At 29.6% G+C, this 23,247-nt stretch overlaps 1 protein-coding gene across 1 annotated transcript; it reads right to left on the bottom strand.

Annotated features, from left to right (window-relative positions):
• Window positions 1-14,683: 14,683 nt before the first annotated feature.
• On the bottom strand, window positions 14,684-17,406 carry LOC132946696 (uncharacterized). Its single transcript, XM_061016757.1, has 3 exons — window positions 17,115-17,406; window positions 15,678-16,067; window positions 14,684-15,057 (listed from the first exon to the last, which is right to left on the bottom strand). The coding sequence occupies exons 1-3, from the start codon at window positions 17,404-17,406 to the stop codon at window positions 14,684-14,686; spliced, it is 1,056 nt and encodes a 351-aa protein (XP_060872740.1).
• Between the last annotated feature and the right edge of the window lie 5,841 nt (window positions 17,407-23,247).

The following is a 23,247-nucleotide window of genomic DNA, read 5'->3' on the forward strand; positions in this document are numbered from 1 at the left end:
CAATTTATAGGCATAGCTTTATTTTTAAGTAAAAATGTACCTTCTGAATCAACATTAAATGACTAAAATATTTTTGAGGCGGAAATCGAAAAATATATTCAAATTCCCAAAGCAGACATAGATTCAGACCCTCTTGATTGGTGGAAAATATATAAATCAGAGTTTTCGAATTTATCTTTATTATCAAGAAAATATTTATGTATACAAGGCACTAGCGTACCTTGTGAAAGATTGTTCAGTTATGGAGGTAACGTAATTACTGACAAACGTACATCGTTGTCAGCGGAACATGCTGAACAACTAATATTTTTATCAAACAATTCTCATATGATAGTTGGTAGTTAACTAGTATGATTTTTATTTTTAGTATTTTGGTAAACTTTAATTTAATTATATTAACTTTGTTGTGTAAAGTAACACATTTATGTAAAACAAATATTACTACTATTAGTATTTATTATATTACTTTGAATTTGTTAAAATCATCAAAATGATAATTTTTATGATTATGATATAAAACAGTGTATAACTTATAAAAAAGAATATACAAGTATACCTTTGTTATTTTATTGTAAAAGGAACACATTTTTAAATATGTATATACATTACCTATTATAAGTAATATAATTATTTTAACATGTATGGCTATGATTTTATGTTTTAGTGTATTATTTATATCATAATTAATAATTCAATTTATCACTCATTACTATGCATAACATTATTCATTATTAGTTATAATAACTGTAATATTATAATATCTTATAATTCTTGTACCTAATTAATAAAGTTTATTATCAAACAAGTAATTTTTATTTCAGTTGAATATCTTTTAAATATTTGTCTATGCATTTTGTCTTACTCTCATATTCGTGTAAACCTTGTGTGTCAGAGTTATTTTTATAATTATTTTTTTTTGTTCTGATTCACATAAAAAATTTGTACTTTCCAGTTTCTACTACCACCGTGTTCGGTAAAGGAGCTTTTAGCCTTTAGGCACACTTGACCTTGTCGTTTGAATTTAGATATATTCAACTTATAGGTAACGTGTTACTAATATTTTGATACCTATCCTAAATAATGTCCCATGGATTTAATATACCTATAGTCTGCACTAAACAACACGACACGATGAAGTGTAAAGGCGCCTCAACGTATTTACGAAGTTTGAGACTACACGGAACACGGCGATAATATACGGTATTTATATGATCTAAAATACATGTAGTATTTACCGAATGTATACGGTATTTATCGAAGAGACGGTATAAACCAAAGAGACGGTATATACCGAAGGAACAGTATTTATCGAAGAGACGGTATTTACCGAAGAGACGGTATTTATCGAAGAGACGGTATTTATCTGAGGGACGGTATTTACCGAAAAAATTTGCGGTATTTACCATACCGGTATACCGACAGAAACCGGTATGTAAACACATACCGACTACCGGTGAGTGAATTTCACATACCACCAGCTCTAGGTTCACATACAAAATTATAACATAAATCATATCTAATAATCTATAATCAAATTATATCAAACATTTACCTACTAGAAAACTAATATTTAGATATTTAAGTAATATTAATTTAGGTCATTGTTCAAAATTAGGTATTATTTACTGTACCCACTTTATATACCTATGTTTAATGTAATACATATACATCACGTAGGTACACGCGGATATTGAAAATATTATAGTGGCATAACTGCATAAGCCATAAAGGCATATACATGTAGGTATGGATTTTATATAATATACGCGATCCGCCACAAACAGAGGTTGAGAGAATAATTAACATCGCTCCCGAATGAGCACAATCGTCGCCTGGCCGCCGACTACTAGTAGTGGGCGCGGCTTAAACGTCGCGTGCTTGCGCATCGTGAAAACACTTAGCAGCGCGTTCTCTCGGCCGTTGTATACGTTTCGCTTTAGGTGTAGCGTCCTCTTAAGACTAAATCAGGGTAGGCCAGGACCTCGGCTTTATTTAAGCGGTGTTGAGATCAGCCGCTTGAAGCACGCCGACTGCAACGAGCTAAAACCGAGGCGACGTAAGTATACCGAAGGTCGGTACCAGTGTCTCATACGGTCCGGAGCGCCGCGCCACACGAATACGCCGTGACCCGCACTGAGCTCTGTCACCACGTCTGTACGGATATAGTGATACGATACGATACGCCAAATACGCCGACCGCATCAGCCGTCGATGCCCGCGACCACTTAACGCCCCGGCGACATACGAAAACGGTTCTTTTCAGAACTGACAAACACCGGTTGCTTATTTAAGCCTCGCCGGCCCGAGTTCAATTCACCGCTCGACCGCCGCTTAGTTGAGCTACACGCAGAATGGTTGACTCCATCCCAATAGAATTATGTACGATAGTCAATAATACCATTGATGTAAATATTATACCACTCATAGTATATTGTTAGGTCACGCTACGGCCTGACACTTCCGAAGTCCGGCCGGTACAGACCCGGCGCTTATTACTGACCACCCATAATTGTACATATAAATATAATATCTAGGGAACGGATTTTAATTTAGTATAAAATTAAAAATATTTAAATATATATTTGTTTATTACTTAATAAATATTTATTTATAAATGTGTAATATTTAAATATTTAGATTGAAAATAACATAGAATTATTAAATAATTAATTCAAAAATATAAAAAAATATAAAAAAATTAAAAATCTATTCTGAATCATGATAGTCTTCATGTGGGAAACAGTTAGAAACAACATATAGCTTGAAATTTTCAAATGAAAAGTGGCGGCGGTTCGGTCTTAACGGTTGAAATATAAGCTTTCTGTCTTTATTGCCTCTACTGGTATTGATGTGCTGAATAACTTGACCACGTTGGTCGATAGATACTGATTTATCACAAGACTGACAGTATAAAACTTGTCCATCACTCCTGAAAGTTTCATTCGGAAATTCTTCCAAATAAATACTAACTTTTGACCTTTTTGTGCGAGCTACTTTGGGCATATTTAAATAGTTAACAATATTATATTATACAAACTACACACACGGACACAATACGAAAATAACGTGATCGAATAACGCTCATACGAATACTAATCGAAAAGTGAACGCATATATAACGCATATACTCGTATACTGAAATTACTACCTACTACTTAGATAACTAGATAAGATATCGAATCGTTGTCGTTTGATGTCAAAGGTGTACAGTACAGAGACCTAATCGTATCGCAAAATACTAAAATAAAAATGGAAATTCTTCAATAATACAGAATACGTATATTCATTTGTAAAATATTTAAAAATATTTAATTATTCTAAAATATTTAAAAATATTTAAAATAAAATTAGCATCAGATAACTTGCAATTAAATGAAACGTATACATATATCGAAAACTTTCCGATGCTATTATTACATAAAAATATTTATTTAAATTAAAATCCGTTCCCTAATAATATCGCTTGAAGAAATATACACCAACCGTGATACCATAAACAATAAGTGTTATTTTTTACAATGATAGGTTGGCCAACCCAACCCGGCTAACCAATTCAATTACCTACACCTATCTATATTTTCTATAAAGGGTGATCTTACATTACTATTAAGACCATATTATATATATTATTTTGACGATAGTAAGTTCCTATAAAACTGGAAAATAAGGTTGTGTTATTCTCATTGCAGTGATTTTAAATAACACTTAAACTTTGCTTTTTTCTTCAACTTTGCCATTTGTATTTAACTCTTTTTATTTAGCCTATTTTCTTCAACGGTTTTTTTCATTCAAATAAGTTTTATTTTTTGAACATGGCTTTTTTATTTAACTTGGCCTTCCTATTCAGATACCGGTATTAATCCAAACCGAAACCGGAAAAAATTGGATACCGACATTATAATTTAAATCAAAACCGAAAATATAATTTAAAAAACGGTATTTTTTTGAAAATCTTTGGTATCTTGAACATTTTGGAAGGTTTACTTTACACAAAAGTATCCCGCGATTCAAATAAATTAATAAGCTAAGAATGAGCGTAAATAGTTCAGGCCTTGAAACCGATTTTATAAGCCGGTATAAACTGTTTAATAACTAAAACCAAAAATAAAAAATCGAAAACGAAACCGGAATAAATTGGAAAACGGTATTATAGTTTATAACCGAAACCGAAAAAAATTAAAAACCGGTAAATAAAATCGAAACCAAAATCGAAATTTCCTAATATCGGCATTGAAAGTTGAAACCAAAATCGAAAAAATTAAAAACCAGTATACAAAAATGAAACCAAAACAGAAAATGTTTTCAATTGGTTTCAAGCCCTGCCTTTTATATTCAACTCTCCATTTTTTCTTCAGCTACCTTTATTTCTTCAAATAACCTCGATTAAAATTTGGCTCTTTTTATTCAAATTAGATATTTTGTTTTTTGAAATTGGCTTTTTTTCAACTCAGCTTTTTTTTCTTCAACTTAACTTTATTGACATTAGTCGACGCCGGCATTGATTCAGGTATGGCATTTTGTGTCAGGGCCACTCAGGGACTTCAGGACCTCAGGACTCAGGAAAAAATATTGATTTGCAAACTGGATTTTAGATAATTGGATTGATAAGATCTAGGCCCTAGGCCCTAGGGTACCATGGGGTGGATCTAAACCAAGATAACGGGGAGGGGGGGGGGGGTGGGGGGCGAATTTTGAATACTTAATGGCATGGGGGTGAGTCAAGGTGGGCATTTGCCCTTTATTCTTCTATCGTTTGATTTTAAAAGCAGCCCAAATGAGCCGACTCCCAGTGGTTTTCGAATAACTATTATTATATTATATTAGCACAAAAACATGCATATATTTATAGAAAAACTAGCTGAATAATTTTGAAAAAAAATTTGATTAATTAACTCATTATAGGGTTTAATTCGCTGTGCATATGGAAGCAAAATCGTATTATATTTTAATTTTTAGCCATCCCGCGTGGCGTTGCCCGTGAGACAAGCTTTTGGTTATGTAAACAGTATATTGTCAGGTAGGCGAGGTGGGCTATAAAATAAAACCTATATTACTATATTAGTATACCTTTGTAGATGAAAAAAATGTTTGTACAGTGTACCTAAAATAGTATTGAAGTCATAGTCGATCATCCTGAATTTCTAGGAGTATTAAGTATTTATATATTAATATATTTTGGGGGTTATTAATATATTTTATTTTAATTTCCACCGTGAATCTTAAGATCCCTGTTTGACCACCTCTTTAAAATATGAATATCAGAAAATCATTTCTTATTGCACATTGTTGTATTCTTACAACACCTTTTTCTCCTTTAGGGTTGAATTTCTAAAAATCCTTTCGTAGCAGACGCTTACATCATAATGGCTATCTGTGTTCCAAATTTCAGCCCGATCCGTCCAATGGTGTGCGTTGATAGATCAGACTTACTGTTGTATATATACAGATAATATATTGTGTAGGTCCTAAGAATTTTCTTAATGATAAGTTGTTAGTTAAAAATTACTAATTAACAGTTGGAATATATTTATATTTAGACACATATGTGGCTGTGTGAAAGTTGGTATGTATGTAATTATGTATGGCGTATGTGTTTTATGAATATGTAAAAATGATGTGCTTGCGAGCGGTTGTTTTTTAAGTTACCTATCCCGCGAATACCTGGCTACCCATTACTAGTAACGACTGGTCAAAACTTTTACCCCATCTATTTAAAACTGAAAAGATGCCACTGGGCACACATGATATAAATAGATGTAAATCCCTATTTACGTCTAAAACTTAAGTTTGGGACTGGAACGAGGTGATCCCCTGATCGCCCTAATCGACGCTTCTAATACACCCCTAAGGGCACCTCGTATAGTATTTTTTTATATTCTGATTTTGAATCAAGTTATAAGATTCTTCAAAAAAATTACTAATTTAAAATATTCATAACAAGCATCAATATTAAAATATAACAATAATCTATGAGTTAATGGGTACCTATTCTTACCATTGAATTTAATATTAGATTAATTCACTCCAATATTAGAAATTTAGAAATAACAGATTAAAATGGATTTTTTTTTACATAATTAACACAATACATTATATTATTATAATTTATAAGAAAACTAGATTCATAAAACAAAAAAAATTTCAAATCTTATTTATTTTATTTTATATAACTATATAACTCAACCCATATTATAATATTTATAAGTGGATTTATTTACCGTATTAAATCGGTATGCAGGATATACTGAAAAATTAATCCCACATCATCGAAATCCTAGTAACCATTCTAATAAAAATATATACCAGGTCTTTAAAATTGATTATCGAAAACATTCCTCGCGGACTTGTTATGTAAAACACAAAACTACCATGAATAAATAGATCCATATGTTGTTACCATATGCATGGGATCTCTGGATGACCAGGGTACTATCTTTTTATACACCTATTACCTATACCTAATAATCCTATAAATTTTATCAATTTTAACTATAATACTTAATTGGGGAAGCAGATTAACAAAACGCACTCTGCTAGAAACAATTTGGATCTTCCTATTCGGGATGTATAGTTTTATATTGGTAATTTTACTTTTTATAATAAATTAATTTTGCTATCGAAACTTTATACGCTTTTATAGCTAACTGTGTACGTTGGTAAGTACAATTTCTACTAATATTATCAAATACACTTCACTTAAAGCAAAATGTATGCGAAATGTCGGGAAAATACATTTAATCTCCTGACTCCACGTAGGGGGAATCCGCCTAACCATCAGTACCTACGATAGGCGTCGACAACGCTCCCAGTGTTAATCTATCTTCCCAATAGCTATAAATAATAGTAATTACTATATTTTGTGGTAAGGGCGGGAATTGAGGTAGGTATTTAAGTCGCGGGCAGCGTGTGCTGCACGAGGGGCAGGCGAGGGGTACATTTCACCCAAAACTGAAATTGCATTCCCGCAAGAGCCATACATACTATTTTTTGTCACGCCCATACGTTCATCGATCACGGCAATGGTATTGTATGGATCTATCAACCACACTATAACTATGATTTTATATTTCATGAAAGAAACGATTTTATTTTATTTATTTTAAGCGTGACGCATGGAGGTTATAATATGAATATAAGATTTAACCAAATATGTAAGGACCATGGTATAGATTTCAGTATAAATAATAGTTATTGTTAAAAATAAGAATAAAAAACGTTATCACTGCAAAGGTAATGCACTATGCAGGGATCTATGCAACAATCAGATTATTCTACGAAAACGATTTCATGAAATAAAAATGTTTACGCATAAGAGCTGATTATAATATGATTATAAGATGTAACCAAAAGTTTATGTTTCGTATAGATTTCAGTGCACATGGGATTTCTGCTTTACCGGCCGGCACTTTTGGGGATTTCCACTTTACCGCCTGGCACTATGGGGATTCCCACTTTACCACCCGCTGGACGAAAACGGTCTCTTTCCAACGCCTCAACCACTATCAAAAACCAAACTTTCGGTGCAGGCGAGGCGTGACAAAAAATAAATTATATTGTAACAAATCTATTTTTGTCACGCCTGCACCGAAAGTTTGGTTTTCGATAGCGATTGAAGCGTTGGAAAGCGTCCTTTTTCCGTCCAGCGGGTGGTAAACTGGGAATCCCTAATAGTGCCGGGCGGTAAAGTGGAAATCCCCAAAAGTGCTGCGCGCACATTTCACGCGCGACGCGCGTATATCCTGCACAAACGGTCACTGAAATCTATACCACGGTAATCGGTTTCTTACAAATTATAACCTCCATGCGTGACGCTTAAAATAAATAAAACCAAATCGTTTCTTTCATGAAATATATTGTTGTTGTATAATTATAGTCTAATTGTTGCATAGTTTCCTGCATTACCTTTGCCGTTATCGATGAATGCAGAGGCGTGACAAAAAATAGTATGTGTGGCTCGTGCGGGAAAGCAATTTCAGACCTGCGGCCATCGCGACTGAAATAGCTCATTTCCCGCCCTTGGTACACAATATACTATTTTGTCATGCCTGTACCGAAAGTTTAGTTTTCGATGACGGTTGAAACGTTGAAAAGCGACGTTTTTCCATCCACTGGGCGGTAAAGTGGGAATCCCCAAAAGTACCGGGTGGTAAAATGGAAATCCCCAAGAGTACTGAGTAGTGATGAGAACTATCGAATAGTCACTATTGAACTATTCGATAGTAGTTCACTATTTGAACTATTCGATAGTCATCTATAACCTATTCGAATATGAAAACTATTCGAATAGTTTATCGATTAATTTATCGAATCGTTTTTATTCGAATAATTTATCGAATAGTTTATCTGAATAGTACTGGTTGCCCACAGATCTATGATAAGATCGTTTTAAACTCGCAACCAAATTAAATAACCAGAACAGCTGGAATATTCACCACTAGTTAATCTTAACAAATAAAAATGCGATGCCACCGTCAGTCAAAAGTCTAAAAAATACAATAGAGCAACGACCCATTTGCCGATAAAGGTACTCATGTGGTCATCTCTGTATTAAAAACAATATAAACGTACAATATAATAAAAAATTAAGAGCCGTTTCTCGCAAACGAGAACCACTTAGGCTATTAATAGTCCACCGAACTATTCGATAGTGCTATTCGATAGTTTTTCAGACTATTCGATAGTTTCTATTAAAAACTACTAATCGGTTATGTTAAAAACATTCGAATAGATATTCGATAGTTTATTAAAACTATCGAATACTATTCGATTGTGCCCATCACCAGTACTGAGCTCAGATATCACACGTATTCTCTGAACAAACAGACACTAAAATCTATACTAGGTACAGTCCTCATAAAACATAAACTTTTGGTTCAGCTTATATTTAGGTATATTATAACCTCCTTGCGCATGACGCGTAAACATTTTTCTTTCATTAAATTGTTTTCTTATAATAATTTGGTTGTTGCATAGATTCCAGCATAATGCATAACCTTTGCCTTGATTACATTTTAGATTCTGAGCGAAGCGATGATTGTATTGATTTTATAATGATGTGTGTTTTTTTTTAAATTTTTAAATTTTTTTAATTAATTAATTTTTTAAGTCTGTCATCACCTTTTAGGACAGTAAAAGTGCTTGGATTTTCTTCAACAGTAACTTTTCTGATAGGAAAGTGAATCTAGTTGGTACTTTAGGGGGTCAAAAGTAAACATTTCCCAGAAGTTTTCAAACGCGACATGAAAAACAAAAGAAAAATTAAGAAAAAACGAGAATTTTTACGCAAAATCTGTTTTTGATTTTGGTTTTTGGTGCAACTCTAAAATAAATGACCGTAGGTACATGAAATTTTGACTGAATGTTTATATTAGCATTTTCTATACACTATAACATTTTCCAAATATTTTGACTTATTTTGAGCTGTTTACAGACATTTTCAGTTTACATTTTTTTTAGTTTTTTTTTCTACAAATATCAATAAAATTTTATCTGTTTGGCAAAAAAGCTTGAAAATTTAATAGAAGGCTCCTAGGTTATTGTTTCAAAAGCAGATGAAAAAAATTAAAAATCCTAAGTCACAGTTTTTATTTATAAGCATTTAAAGTCCAAATCTTGACAAAATACGGAAAAATCACAAAAATTAGCAAATTATTTGGAGTTGAGAATTCATAAAAATTTTTCTTTTTAAATTTAAGATTTGAAAATGTAATACAAGATTGTCTATAAGTTTGTCTACCTTTATCAAAAAAAAAAATATCTACAAGAAAGTCAAATTAAATATTTATGAGCGTTTGAAATTCATATTTTTACAAAATTCGATATTCACTCGATTTCTCATGTAAAGATTTCCTTATTTTGTTGTAATTAAAAAACGTATGACTGTAGATACTTGAAAATTTCACTGAATGTTAATATTAGCATTTTCTATATACGATAAAATTTTGAAAATAATTTGACTCTTTTTGAGCTTTTTTACGGACATTGACAGTTTTCAATTTTTTTAGTTTTTTTTTCTATAAATATCAATAAAATTTTATTTGTAGAGTAAAAAAGCGTGATAATTTAATATAAGGCTCCTAATATATCGTTCTAATAGCAGTTGAAAAATATTAAAACATAGGCACAATTTTTTTTTATAAGCATTTAAAGTTCAAATGTTGACAAAATTTATCAAATTTATAATTTAATAATTATTTTGTAGTTAAAAATCTATAAAATGTTCAACTATTATAGCTAAGTATTGAAAATTGAAAACAAGGCTCCACGTAAATAGGTTATTTATAAATTACTTTATCCACAATAATATCATCAAATATACTTGGTAATATCATAGGCTGACTGTTTTCGCTCAGAATCGTTTTTCTTATACAATGATATTATATCATTGAATTCAAATTTAACACCATTCATTACAGTGACCCAATTTTAACCTACTGAATAGCAGAGCGACATTCACTTACCCACATTTTTTTTTTTTTTGTTTATTTTAATATAATAGTTATTATTTATACTGAAATCTATACCACGGTCCTTACAAAACATACACTTTTGGTTACATCTTATATTTATATTATAACCTCCATGCATATTATGACGCTTAAAATAAATAAAACCAAATCGTTTCTTTCATAAAAATTGTTTACGTAGAATAGTCTGGTTGTTGCAAAGATCCTAGCCTGAATTACCTTTGCGTGATGGCGCGATCAATGAACGCAGAGGCGTGACAAAAAATAGTATGTGTGGCTCGTGCGGGAAATGAGCTATTTCCTGCCCTTGCCACACAATATACTATTGTGCTAGGTATTTCCATGTTTTACGAAAGGATCGGCATATTTGGGAAATAAAAGGCGACAGGTGACGCCCCAATAGGATAATTTGTTAACAAACGATTATAATGTACGTATACTATATATGCCAGGGGTCGTCACCAATTAATATTTTTGATGTGTCACATATAAAAATAGTTGGCGGACCATCAAAATTGCAGACTTCGATAAAAAATATTGACAAATTTGATAAATTACAACATTAAAACATAATATTAATGGTTTTTAATTTTTTTTCCAATATGTAGGCAGGATAAAATCCGTCCGCGGGCCGCTATTTTGTGACCTCTGCTATATACCCTTGGTATTTATTATATCTTTGAGACCAGCAATAGTTTTTTCCAGGAATTTTGTAGGAAGGATGGTAAAAGTAGTTTTTATAAGTTAAAATATTTTAATCTTCTCGAGTTGCATCTTTAGAAAATTCCTTGATGATTCCATGAAATTACTCAAATTGATAAATACTGTAATTTTTTTTTTAGTACCTCCTTACTAACTTTGCAGAATAAAATAAAATCGTGCAATCACACAATTTACAACACCACAATATGCGATACCCTTTATCGGTTCTCGAAAATGACACGACTAAGGCACGATGAAAAATCACAATAATAGGAATAGGTCAACGAGGGTGGATGTATACACAGTCTTATAATATAATGTTTATAGGGGTTGGAGTTGGGTGTTGTTCATCCCACTTGTCACTACAGTTTAATCGATACACGTTTTTACGAAGTTCAAACATTTATCGTCACATAGCGCTGCTGGGCGCCGCCATACGCTTACTTATTTTTTTTTAACAAACTAACACCTGTTACAGAATAACTAAATAAAAAAAAAACAAGTGTGATCAATATTTAAGTTTTGTTTCATAAAAACAAGTAATAAAAACTCATAAAAACAAATTACACGAATTAAAAATCGCTCAGCTCAGAATTGTAAAAAAACATAGGTACCTATAGTTTCATTAATAACATTGGCAAATAATATATTTTTCTTATAATAATAATATTGTATACAGAATATTAATACGCAAGACAAATAAATATTTTTTTTAATTTAGACATTTTATATGTATTTTTTACAATGCAGTAATGGAATATTATTTGATGTAACTTCTGTGATTTCTGTAATAGTAGCTGTTGAAGGTGTAATATGCACGGTATTGATGAAATGATTTTCCTAATTCCGATTGTAACAGAAGTAGGTATATAACAAAAGTATTTGACGGGATGTTATCGAAAAATATTTAAAATACGGAATCGATTAGAATAGAATCACGTGAGCTAAAAGGATACAGTAAACACACTCACACGGTGAAGCAACGAAGTATAATATTATAGTATACGGTGCCACGTACACGCAAGGGTGTATTGATCGGCGGTAGGTAGGGTCACGGAGGCATACGAGTTGGTCTTACCACCCCAATGTGCGCCAATCGATATTTCACATTAAAAAACAATTTTATTTCACAGTTGTTAACATGATGTATTGATACAACCACTGTTCAACTATATTTTATCCAAAGAGTCATCATAATATCACAATGGGGACATGGTCGAAATTTCAATGACAATACCTAACCTTGAGGAGCTGATAAGCTCTGAATAATTATGTGTTCAATAAAATATGCTCCAATAACAAAATTGAAACTCAGTAAACTTCAAGGCATACATAAATTATGATGCTAATTTTAAAACTGGTTGTGGCTAAGCACCCCCAAATTGTGCTTATATGTTCCAATTAGAAACCCTACCCAAAATCAATGTCCTCGTTAAACCAGCGTCCAGTGATACATAGTAAAAATAGTTAGAAATCATCACTACCTATTAAGTATTAGTATTGCATTAACACTATTTTTACTATGTATTACTGGAACGAGTGTGAAAATGGCAATAATTGACCTAGTCATTGATAAGAAAATATACAATCGAAAAAGGCAATAGCTAGGAAGTAGTCCTAAAATAATTATACCAGAATATGGAAAATTTGTATTAGATCCAAATCAGTAAATCATAGCTAGTGCTAAATGATTCATATTATATTATATTTACTATTTAGTTAGCTTTTTGAAAGTTGACAGTAACTGCCATTATGACGACGTTAATTTGCTCACCCCCGGAAGACGTATAGACACCTATAATTTTGATAATTTATTATTTTGACTTTCGTGTAATAAATGATAATTATTAAATTAAAATAAAACAACTTTTCTAATAATATAATAAATCAATTGTCTTCAAAAAACCTTTAATCTTAAATAGAAAATTGCATTGATCAATTAAATGAGTACAAAGAAGGAAGCTATGCTAGGTAGCCAGTGGGGAATGTATATAATAATAATTAACTTAATATTACTTAATACTTATCAAAAATCTTACATTTATTCTACACAAATTTAATAACATATTTGAAATATTACAATTTGGTATGAAAAAAACAACTAGGTATCGTGCTAAAAAATTTAAATAACTTATAGGTAAATAAACCATATACCTAGTCAATAATTTTGATACCTAAATTCTTATTTTTCACTAATGTACAATTAATGATGATAATTAAATTTAAAAACTAAATTAATCTAATTCAACAGTATAATATAGGGAGATTCTATTAAATAGTTTATAACTAGTGGATTATTTTTCTAACAATATCATAGATAAATTATTAAAAAAAAGCTTTAATCTTAAATAGAAAATTGTATAACTCTATAAAACATTTACAAAGAATGATGCTAAAAAAACTAAATTGACAATACTATATTCAACAATACAAATAAGCGCTATTGTATCAAATATTTTATAGCTGGTCGATTATTTTTCTAAATTTCTAATGATATCATAAATAAATTAGGTATATCAAAAAATCTTATCTTAAATAGACAATTACATAACTCTATAAAATATGTGTTTACAAATAATGAAGCCATGCTACAGTATTACAGGAAATAGAGAATAATAATTAGGTAACCAACATTAATGATAAATAGTAGTACCTAACTAATAACTTGTCAAACATGGTGCAATTCAACATGAAATTTAATTATATAATGTTCAATAAGTACCTAGTACCTACAATCAAACTATGTATGAACAAAATCTTATTGTGCTAGAAAAATCATATACCTAATCTTATTCAACAATATAAAATATGATAAAATATTAGATAAACGTTAACTTGTTTTAAAGTTAAAATAAAATTAGAAAAATGTTACTAACTAACTAAATTTTCATGACAATAAATCTGGTCTAGTCTTGTAGACTATAAAGATAAAAAACCACCTATGAATACATATTTTATAGATATTCAAAAAAAAAGTCTATTTCTGTTAAATTATTTTAATAGGTACCTAAATGTTAAAATTGTTAAATTAAAAACAATAGGTATATGTTTTTATTGAAGGCTGGGAAAGGATCCGCTCCTGATGGAACTTAATCACTTGGATAGCAATTTAATATAGTACCTACAACCTACCTATATGTATGGATGTATATACCTCTTATGTACCTATGTATTTTAAAATCTATTGCATTTATATAACTCTATCCATATTTTAGACTAGGGAATAATTTAAATTTAAATTAGAGCATAAATGTACATAAAACATACCGATTTCTGTATACTATATACAGTAAATACTGTATAGATAACTCAAATATTAATAATCAAAAACTATCTACTTAATTTACTACTTAGTAAGGGAAAGTATTATATTTCGGATGTTGACCGCCACTTTTATGGTTAATACAATCACATGAAATGTGAACTATTTAATTTATTTACATAATTATACTAGAGATGGAAGAAAATTTATAGTAAATTTATAGCAAAATATGGTTATAGTACCATTGTTAACATTAAGACTTGTCTTTACTATTCAACTTATTTCCAATCATCCTTACATTTTCTATAAAAGTTGTTTTTTTACTCTCTTTATGAGTATATAAAATATTATTCTTGAACTTTTTTACTGCATTCAATTGAGCATTACATTTTTTAAAACCTTGACCTTGAAATTTCTTACTACCAATCCTTAAAATAACCTTAAAATTTTTATTGACTGTAGGTTGTTTACCTACAAGATAAAAAGGAGACCATATACTATTTCGTAGATTGTAAGTTTCCATAAAAGTGTATGGTGCTGTATTATTCTCATCGGTGCAATTTTGAAGAAATGGAGAAATTCCTGGTTCTTTACTACTTTTCATCGGTACCAGATTATCACAGCCGTCTAAAAAAAAAAGGATAAAAAAAACATTATGTGTATCAACTTAGATTATGAATTAAAAATTTATCAAAAACCAAAATTAATAATTCAACATTATAAATATAAAATATTGTGTTATATTATAAGGGCTGGAAAATATTGTATTATTTAAATATTTTTTCTGAATACTTCAATACTTACTTATAATATTGATTTATAAATATAAAATTTGACACATTGGTAGGTACGTATAGGTAAAACAACATTAATTGGATGTATCTGTTTATGTTTCTTCTTAATTAAAGTGTGATATTTTATCATTACTTTCAATTAATTGAAGTACCTACCTAACTACCTACCTACAATTTTTAGAAACATCCTAACATATAAAAGTATTTTTTACAAAAGCTTTTTTATCTTGATTTAAATGCATCATTGTTTTATACCGACAGTTAAATTGGTTTGTCAATAATATAAAACAAAATCTTAATATGTATAAATTTTAAAATTATTGATGCGGTTACAAGCATATTACATAACAATATGATTTTAAAAATTCTAATTTTTTTTATATACATTTTGTTATACAAAAATAGTTTCAATTGGACAACCAAATTAATGAAAAATATGATATTATACTTTACCTGATGGTTTAGTATCTGCGCAATGAGATATATTTCCTTGGTCATTTGATGGTGTATTATCCAATGTTACTAGAGTTTCAGTTTCATTATTTTGATTACTTATTTCAAAAAAGTTATCGACGGGACTTGAATAGAACTTCTTTACTGCGACTAATTTAGCTTCATCTTCTGTATGACCACTACCTTCAAATCTATAATCACCTATGTTTAATGCAATCTTTGCACTGCATGTATTGGATGATTGATTATTAATGGAAGACCAATGGCATAGCAAATTATATGATTTTTCAAAATCACGCAGTAAACGTAATCTATCATTTTTAAAATGTTGATCGATATGATCTAGACATTCGGTCGATGACGACGTTGATTCTGCGTTTTTGGAACAATCTAAAATAATAAATAAGTAATATAGATATTAGTGGGTTGGTTTATAAAAAATGTTATTGTTTAAATGATAAATGTTTAATTCAAAAAATAATTCAAACGTCAAACAATAAATGTATAATATTGTCTATCTCCCAAAGTTGTGCTTATTGTAATTTAGACATATTGAAAATACAATGTTTTTTTAGGTGTTTAGCTTTCAAATTCTTACAATATTTTTCAAAATCCCGAAAATGTCTAAACAAATATGTTATTTAAATTTAAATACCAAGCCACATATTTTTATTTTGTTTAATTTTTACTATTATTACATAAAAAATATTGTTATAATTTATTTTAATGAGTTTGTGTATTATATCAACGAGAATTACATTTTAAATTAATCATCCAGCATCCTTAAGCATTTTAAATTAGTAATGACTGAATAGTGAATACCATGCAAGTATGCTGTAGCTTGAAGGTATAGGTAGTAATTAAGTACACATAGTAAAACAATAATATAGGTACCGTATTTGCTTGGTTTATGACTATCTACAAAACATAAATTAGACATTAAATGGCACATAAACAAGGTAAAAAGTTAAAAAAATACACATGTGTGACAAACATTTACATTTTTACATTTATAGTTATTGATATTATAACTTATATAATCATATTATTACAAACATTTTGTATTATTTTCCATAGATTTTATAATATAAGGTAAGTTGGTTTTAGGTGACTATATAATAACTTTAGGTGACTTCAGTTTATTATACATTACCTACAGTGGTGTAAACATGATTTCTGAAGGGGGATCAAAAAAAGAAAATGACATAGCTAAATGGGAGGGGAAAATTGGAAAATCCCCCACCTTACCAAAACTTTTTACTTAGGTAGTAAAATATTTAACAATAAGGAACAATGAATATAATTTGAAATGATTCAAAATTCACATCAAACACAATATCCAAAGCCAATGGGAGGGAATCTGACCCGCATGCCCACCCCTCCATTGTATACGCCACTGATTACCTTTAGTAAATAGATAATTTTATTATACTATACCAGATGGCTGAGTATCCTCAGCACAATGAGATGTATTTCCTAAATAATCTGATGGTTCATAATAATTGTTCGTCATATTTTTTGAAGAAACGATGGAATAATACATCCTTATAGCATATGCTTTAGCAGCAGTAATTGAAATTCCACGACCTTCAACTGAATCTAAATCACTGTGCAAATAAATATTATACACTTTTTTGTATTTATTATAAATTTCAGGAGACCATGATGCTCGTGGATAGGTCTCGCTAAATTCTTTCAGTGTAGCTAAGTCATTAAATGTCTCAGTCATTTCGAACGTTAAATTTTTCAAACTAAATGATAGATTGATGATTCAATTGGCGGTAGCAGGTAGGTAATAGTTTCTGAAACAGTCTATAGTAAAAATAATACATTTATTTATGTTACAAAAATATTAAAATTTATTAGCTTAAATACATGTGTTGAGTTTGTTTTACTAACGCGTAACATAGAACATTTGAATCATAAATTAGTGGGTGATCGAGTAACGATACATAAATGCCCCACCAGAAAAAAGTTTGCCCCTGTATCGCCCCCCTAACAATAAATATCTCGCGCCGCCACAGCGGGTAAATTATTCTATAGTTATATTTTAACTACGTTACATCAGTAACATTATAATTATTCATTTATAGTGGGCCAAAACAAAATACATGTGTATAGGGGTAGAAAAATTAAACTTAAAACACCCACCAATACTCAAGGAACCTTGGTTTAACTTTTATTGAAATCGGTAAGGTAGTTTCTGAGATTAGCCTTTAATAAAAATTTATTTTACATTTATAAAAGGATATATTTAACAGATACAGATAGTTATTAGTTTATAAGACGAATTATACTTAAAAATGCATACCTCCTTCGAGACTCAGCCAATAGATTGGTGAAAACCGTACCTACTAATATCGATTGAATAATTTCGATAATTTATCCGGGATGGCTGGTAAAAATATACTTTACTTAAGTTTTCAATTGTATGTACGGACAGACCTAGGCCGTGGTGACGGCGGTCGACGGGACACTGTATTCGCCCAAATAGTGGCCTAATCGATAAATACGGACATCTATTCTTAGTTTTCTGAATGGTATATAAAGTATAAACGGTTTGCAAAATAAAATGAATCAAATGCACTCACCAAATTCGCCACACCACAATACGCGTTGATACGCTTTGACGATGAAAATGTAAAAGTAATTTGTCAACGAAGGCGTTGACGACCCCACTAACCTAACCCCACAGTTTAAAAATCAATAAGCATTTGATGTACCTAGTTCAAACAGTTTTCGTCACACAGCGCTGCAGGTATACACTATTAGTTATTTTTTAACAAACTAACACTTGTTAGAGTATAATTAAATTGAAAAACCAGTATGCCCGATGTTTAAGTTATGCTTTTAATTTTCCACAACCATATCCAAAATACATGGCTGAAAATGTATTTTTTAGTCTAGAACTTCAAACAAGTAGTGAACTAAATCGATAACGTTATTATTAAGCAGCTGACTATAATAATTTACGTGACCTCAAACAATTGCGGCGGTCAAATAAGAACACTTTAATTTTACATTTGTTAACATAATATAGGTAAAACCACTGTTCAACTGTATCGTCATATCGATCATTTCGCAATGCCTAAACGATTTCTTTTCAAGGGTGGACCAAAGAGAGGGCAACATAAATTATGGCTGGTATAGTGTTGCATGGTTTAGTGGTACCTACAATCTGTAGGGGGGGGGGGGGTTTGAGTGACGGGTAGCATATTACCTTTGAACCTTCCTAGCTAATCCGTATATGAGTACGTTATAAAATATTATTTATTTATTATTGAATTTAATAATTTCCCAACGTAAAATAATAATATTAAAATAATAAATAATTATTATATATCGAATTATGGAAAATGATTGGTTTAACAATTTAATAAATAATATAAAGAATTTTCGAATTACATTTGTTTTCTGGTTTTTAATATTTCTATATGTTTTTAATTTTAATAGAAACATCTACATTCCGGATTCAATAATAAAATAAAAATAAAATAGTGTCCCAAATTACTGCAGTATACCTTTTTGAAAAAATGTTCATTGTGTCCCAATTCCCTGGGCATTTCCTTAAGCCGGACAATATATGTTTACTCGGGGGTCCACAGGGTGGTTGTAAGTTTTTTAAAATAACTCAAAAATAAAATTGTTTGAATTTAATTCATATTATTTAATGAATTATGACCATCAGTTAAAGTAGAAACTGTACATTTTTATTGTGAAATTTATTGAATGTATATTGTATATTTATAATTTTTTTAGGTTTACGCGAACAGTCGTTAATATTTCTAAGTTTCCGAATATCCTTTTCTTGTGGATTTAAATATAATTAATGATACAGACCTCATTAAAGATGAATTTTTTGATTTAAGATCAAAAGATCACAAGATTTTTAAACAAAATATTTAATCAAATTTTGGTGTGCGTTGAAAAACACCACGGATGTCTGTGAGCTGTATCTATCTTTTGATTCCATCACATATATCTCTGCGTTTCTTGATTTTGAATTTTCTATAACGGCCACAAATGTGATTATTCACAATAATGTAATGATACATTAATTTTTAATATTATTTTAGGGGAGGGGGTGAGGGTTGGTCCTTGGTTATAATTTATACTTCAAAGGGGTCCATGACCTAGAAATGGTTATGTCCTATATTATTTCAAGTTTAAAGTCCGACAGAGTTTTAAATTTGTTGGTATAAAATTATTTTTATCTACTAAAACATGTACTTGACACTTAAATTTTAGATTTGTCGTACTACTGATAAATTATTTTTAAACCATAGGGTGGCTAAGCTGGAGGAAGAAGATTATTTTTCATCATCTACACCCCGTGATTGACAGTTGAATAATGCAATTTATAGGTCAAAGACCTTAAGAAATGAATTCATATTTTATGGGTATCCACTTAACAGTACAACAGTTTTTTTTGTATAACGGAGGATATCAGAACTTAGATCACCTAAATTTACTTTCAAAGTAGAGTAAAAGCCGAAAAATAAAAATCAACACTTCTAAAAATCGTGCCTAAATGTAGGTATTTATGATATTTTTAAACTGCTATTAAAGCATTATAATATGAGGATTCTTGAATTAAATTTACTCTCAAGCTTATTTTACTAAGTGAAAGCGTTTTTCGACAAAAGTTTAAAACTATTTTCAAGAATATAAATAGACTAAAAAAAGATAAACATATTTTGAAAATGTTACAATATAATATAGACAATTTAAATATAAATATTTGGTGAACATTTCATGCGTTAACGATAATAAGTTTTGAGTTACATCAAAAAATTAAATAAAAATTCGGTTTTACGTAAAAATTCCTATCAGTGACGTAATTAGGAATTTGGTTTGGGGGGGGGGGGGGGCGGATATACGTTTTTAGCAAACATAAATGGTTATTATCAATACTTTGATCAAAATGTTAACGGTAAAAAAAAAGTTTTGGGGGGATCCATCCCCTAATCCACCCCTGATTATGCCCCTGATTCCTATTACTCCTTCAATTTTATTTTATTTTCCGACACTTACAAAAACTACTGGAAACTTGCCATTATATAATAATTTTTATTAAAATTCTAACATTAAATGCTTAAAAAAAATATCTTGGCTATATAACTTTTATATATTTTATCTTGCAACTTATGAGGAACATTATTTTAAAATTTCAAGCATTATGATCCAGCAATACAGATTGTTTATCGATAGTTATACTTATATATAAAAAATAAAGTTAGGTTAAATAGCTGAAAAAGAGTAAAATATTTTGACAATTTTACTATCAATGGAAAATGCTATTATAAGAATTTGGTGAAAATCTAAGGTTACTTATTCCTTTTTTTTATCACAATAACATAACATTATACCTATAAAATTGTTTAATGGAACATCGTTAAATTACGGGTGAATTCCAATTTAGTAAAAATGATTAAATTAAATAATCATAAAATGTATGTCACATTCAGGTAAACTTTTTTTTTTGTTAAATGTTGAAAAACTAATGGGGAATCTTCTATGCAATTTACAAAGGTTAACTATGAAAGCAAACACTTTTATGTAGTTAAAAATTTTCTAGACAATTATAAAAAAATATTATTGATTTATGCTCAACATTGATTTATTAATGGCATTGTTAAAGAGTCATATGGGACCTTGTATAAGATTGACAAGTTATTTGATAGGAGACAAAAGTAATTTAACGACAATAATTGAAAAAAAGTCAAAATCAGGCACTTAGGCAAGGGTTGACCTGGGGGTAATGAACCCGTGACCGTTTTCATGTATGAAAAACATTTTATGAATTTTTAAACCATCTACGGTTATTACTTATTACTTATTAGTTTTCGAGTTAAATCGTATAATGGTATCAGTAAAAATTCATAGTTGTCCTTTATTCTATTTTGTTTATTCCAACGCATTTGAATACTTGTGAGGATTTTATACTATCGTATTCGCCGATCACTTCTAACCCGTAAAATACGATTCAAAACAGCATTTTTGGTAACACGATTGAGAACGCTCGATATTTTATTTTTTTCCCACGTTGCCAAATTTAATAGAATGATAGTTTGATCACGGTAATCTGTTGATATTGAAATAATCCAGCCATATATTATGTTGTTGTTAAAATTATAATTGAAACTCAAGCAGAAACAATATTGAAATTAGCTATGATAGAGTCAAAGTACTAAGAACAATATGTATAGCCCAATAGTAATTTGTTAAGTAGATTTAGGGGCTTAGATGTTCTGTTGATGAATCTGTTAGATGAATGTTAGTAATTACAATTGATCACGCTATTAGTATAAATAATTTGTAAAAATGATTTAAGTATAACGAATACTAAACCTATATCTAATATTACATAATATAGATGGTTTATATTTTTGTAAAGTCATATTTAAGAATTATTATTCTTAGCATGTATATTTTAATAACTCAGAAATTACTTATTAGAATTTTGAATTAGATACTTCAACATTTTCAAGAGAATTATCAGCTAAATAATTTACAGTAAAAAAGGGAGATTTTCATTTAAAAATTGAAGTTTATATCGCCACAGGACATTCCTTATTCCTTATTATACCTAAATTTAGAAAAACACACAGGAGTATAGCAACAACAATTATAAAAACAAAAAAATAGAGAAAACCATGTAATATAAATTGTGATTTAATTTAATAATTGGTAAAAACAGTTTGTCTGCTCATTTGAAGTTATCGTCATCAAAAAAATGAAATAATGTCAATCCCACGATGTTTTTGAAAAAAAAAGATTGTCGACCTATTTTAAAAACTGAAGAAACATCATTTCAAAGTAGATTAATAACTTATATTATTAAAAATAACATGGGTATTAAACATGTACAAGTGTTTTTAAATTGTTTAGATAAACCAGTAATAGAACAACTTAAACAAACATTAACAAAGGAAAAAAATTTAAAATTTAAAAGTCAATATTATGTTTTTTGCTATATATAAGAGAGGGTATGATGAAGAAAATATGGGATATAAAGAATATAATTTTAAATTACAAAATTATAACTTAAGTGATTTTTATACAAATGCAAAAATTGAATATCCAAGGTTAGAGAAAAAATTTAAAATAGCTGAAGACGCTATTAATATTATAAACAAATTAATGATGTTGAAAAATTAAAATTATATTAAGATAAGCTTAAAAACGAAACAAAAAATAAAAAAATTAATACGTGGTGGTTTTCAATGTCATACTATATTAAATAAACTGTCCAGAAAATGTATTGCCTACAAAACACGGAGAAGAGGCGGTCGAATTCAAATTATTTTTCAAAATTTATCTAGATTTTTAAAAGCATAATTATGTTTTGCCAGCTTATTGGGATTGTTTTTTGTCAAGTATTTTTAAAAATAGTTTGAGTGCCTTATACATGACTTGTTTATTGAATCGGGTACGAGTGCTATATGAACATATTATAATATAGTCGCCACTCACCACGTCCACCAGCATATTAAACCACATTTACACACTAATAATCATTTACAACTAACACAAATATTACGAAGACGTGAATCTGTAGTTGCCCTTA

Source organism: Metopolophium dirhodum, chromosome 1 (genome assembly GCF_019925205.1).
Source record: "Metopolophium dirhodum isolate CAU chromosome 1, ASM1992520v1, whole genome shotgun sequence".
NCBI classification, from domain to species: Eukaryota; Metazoa; Arthropoda; class Insecta; order Hemiptera; family Aphididae; genus Metopolophium; species Metopolophium dirhodum.

Coding starts and splice junctions, on each gene's coding strand:
- LOC132946696 (XM_061016757.1), bottom strand. CDS start 17,406: ATGACTGAGACATTTAATGACTTAGCTACACTGAAAGAATTTAGCGAG. Junction 16,068..17,114: donor TGAGGATACTCAGCCATCTG/GTATAGTATAAT, acceptor TTATTATTTTAG/ATTGTTCCAAAAACGCAGAA. Junction 15,058..15,677: donor CGCAGATACTAAACCATCAG/GTAAAGTATAAT, acceptor TTTTTTTTTTAG/ACGGCTGTGATAATCTGGTA.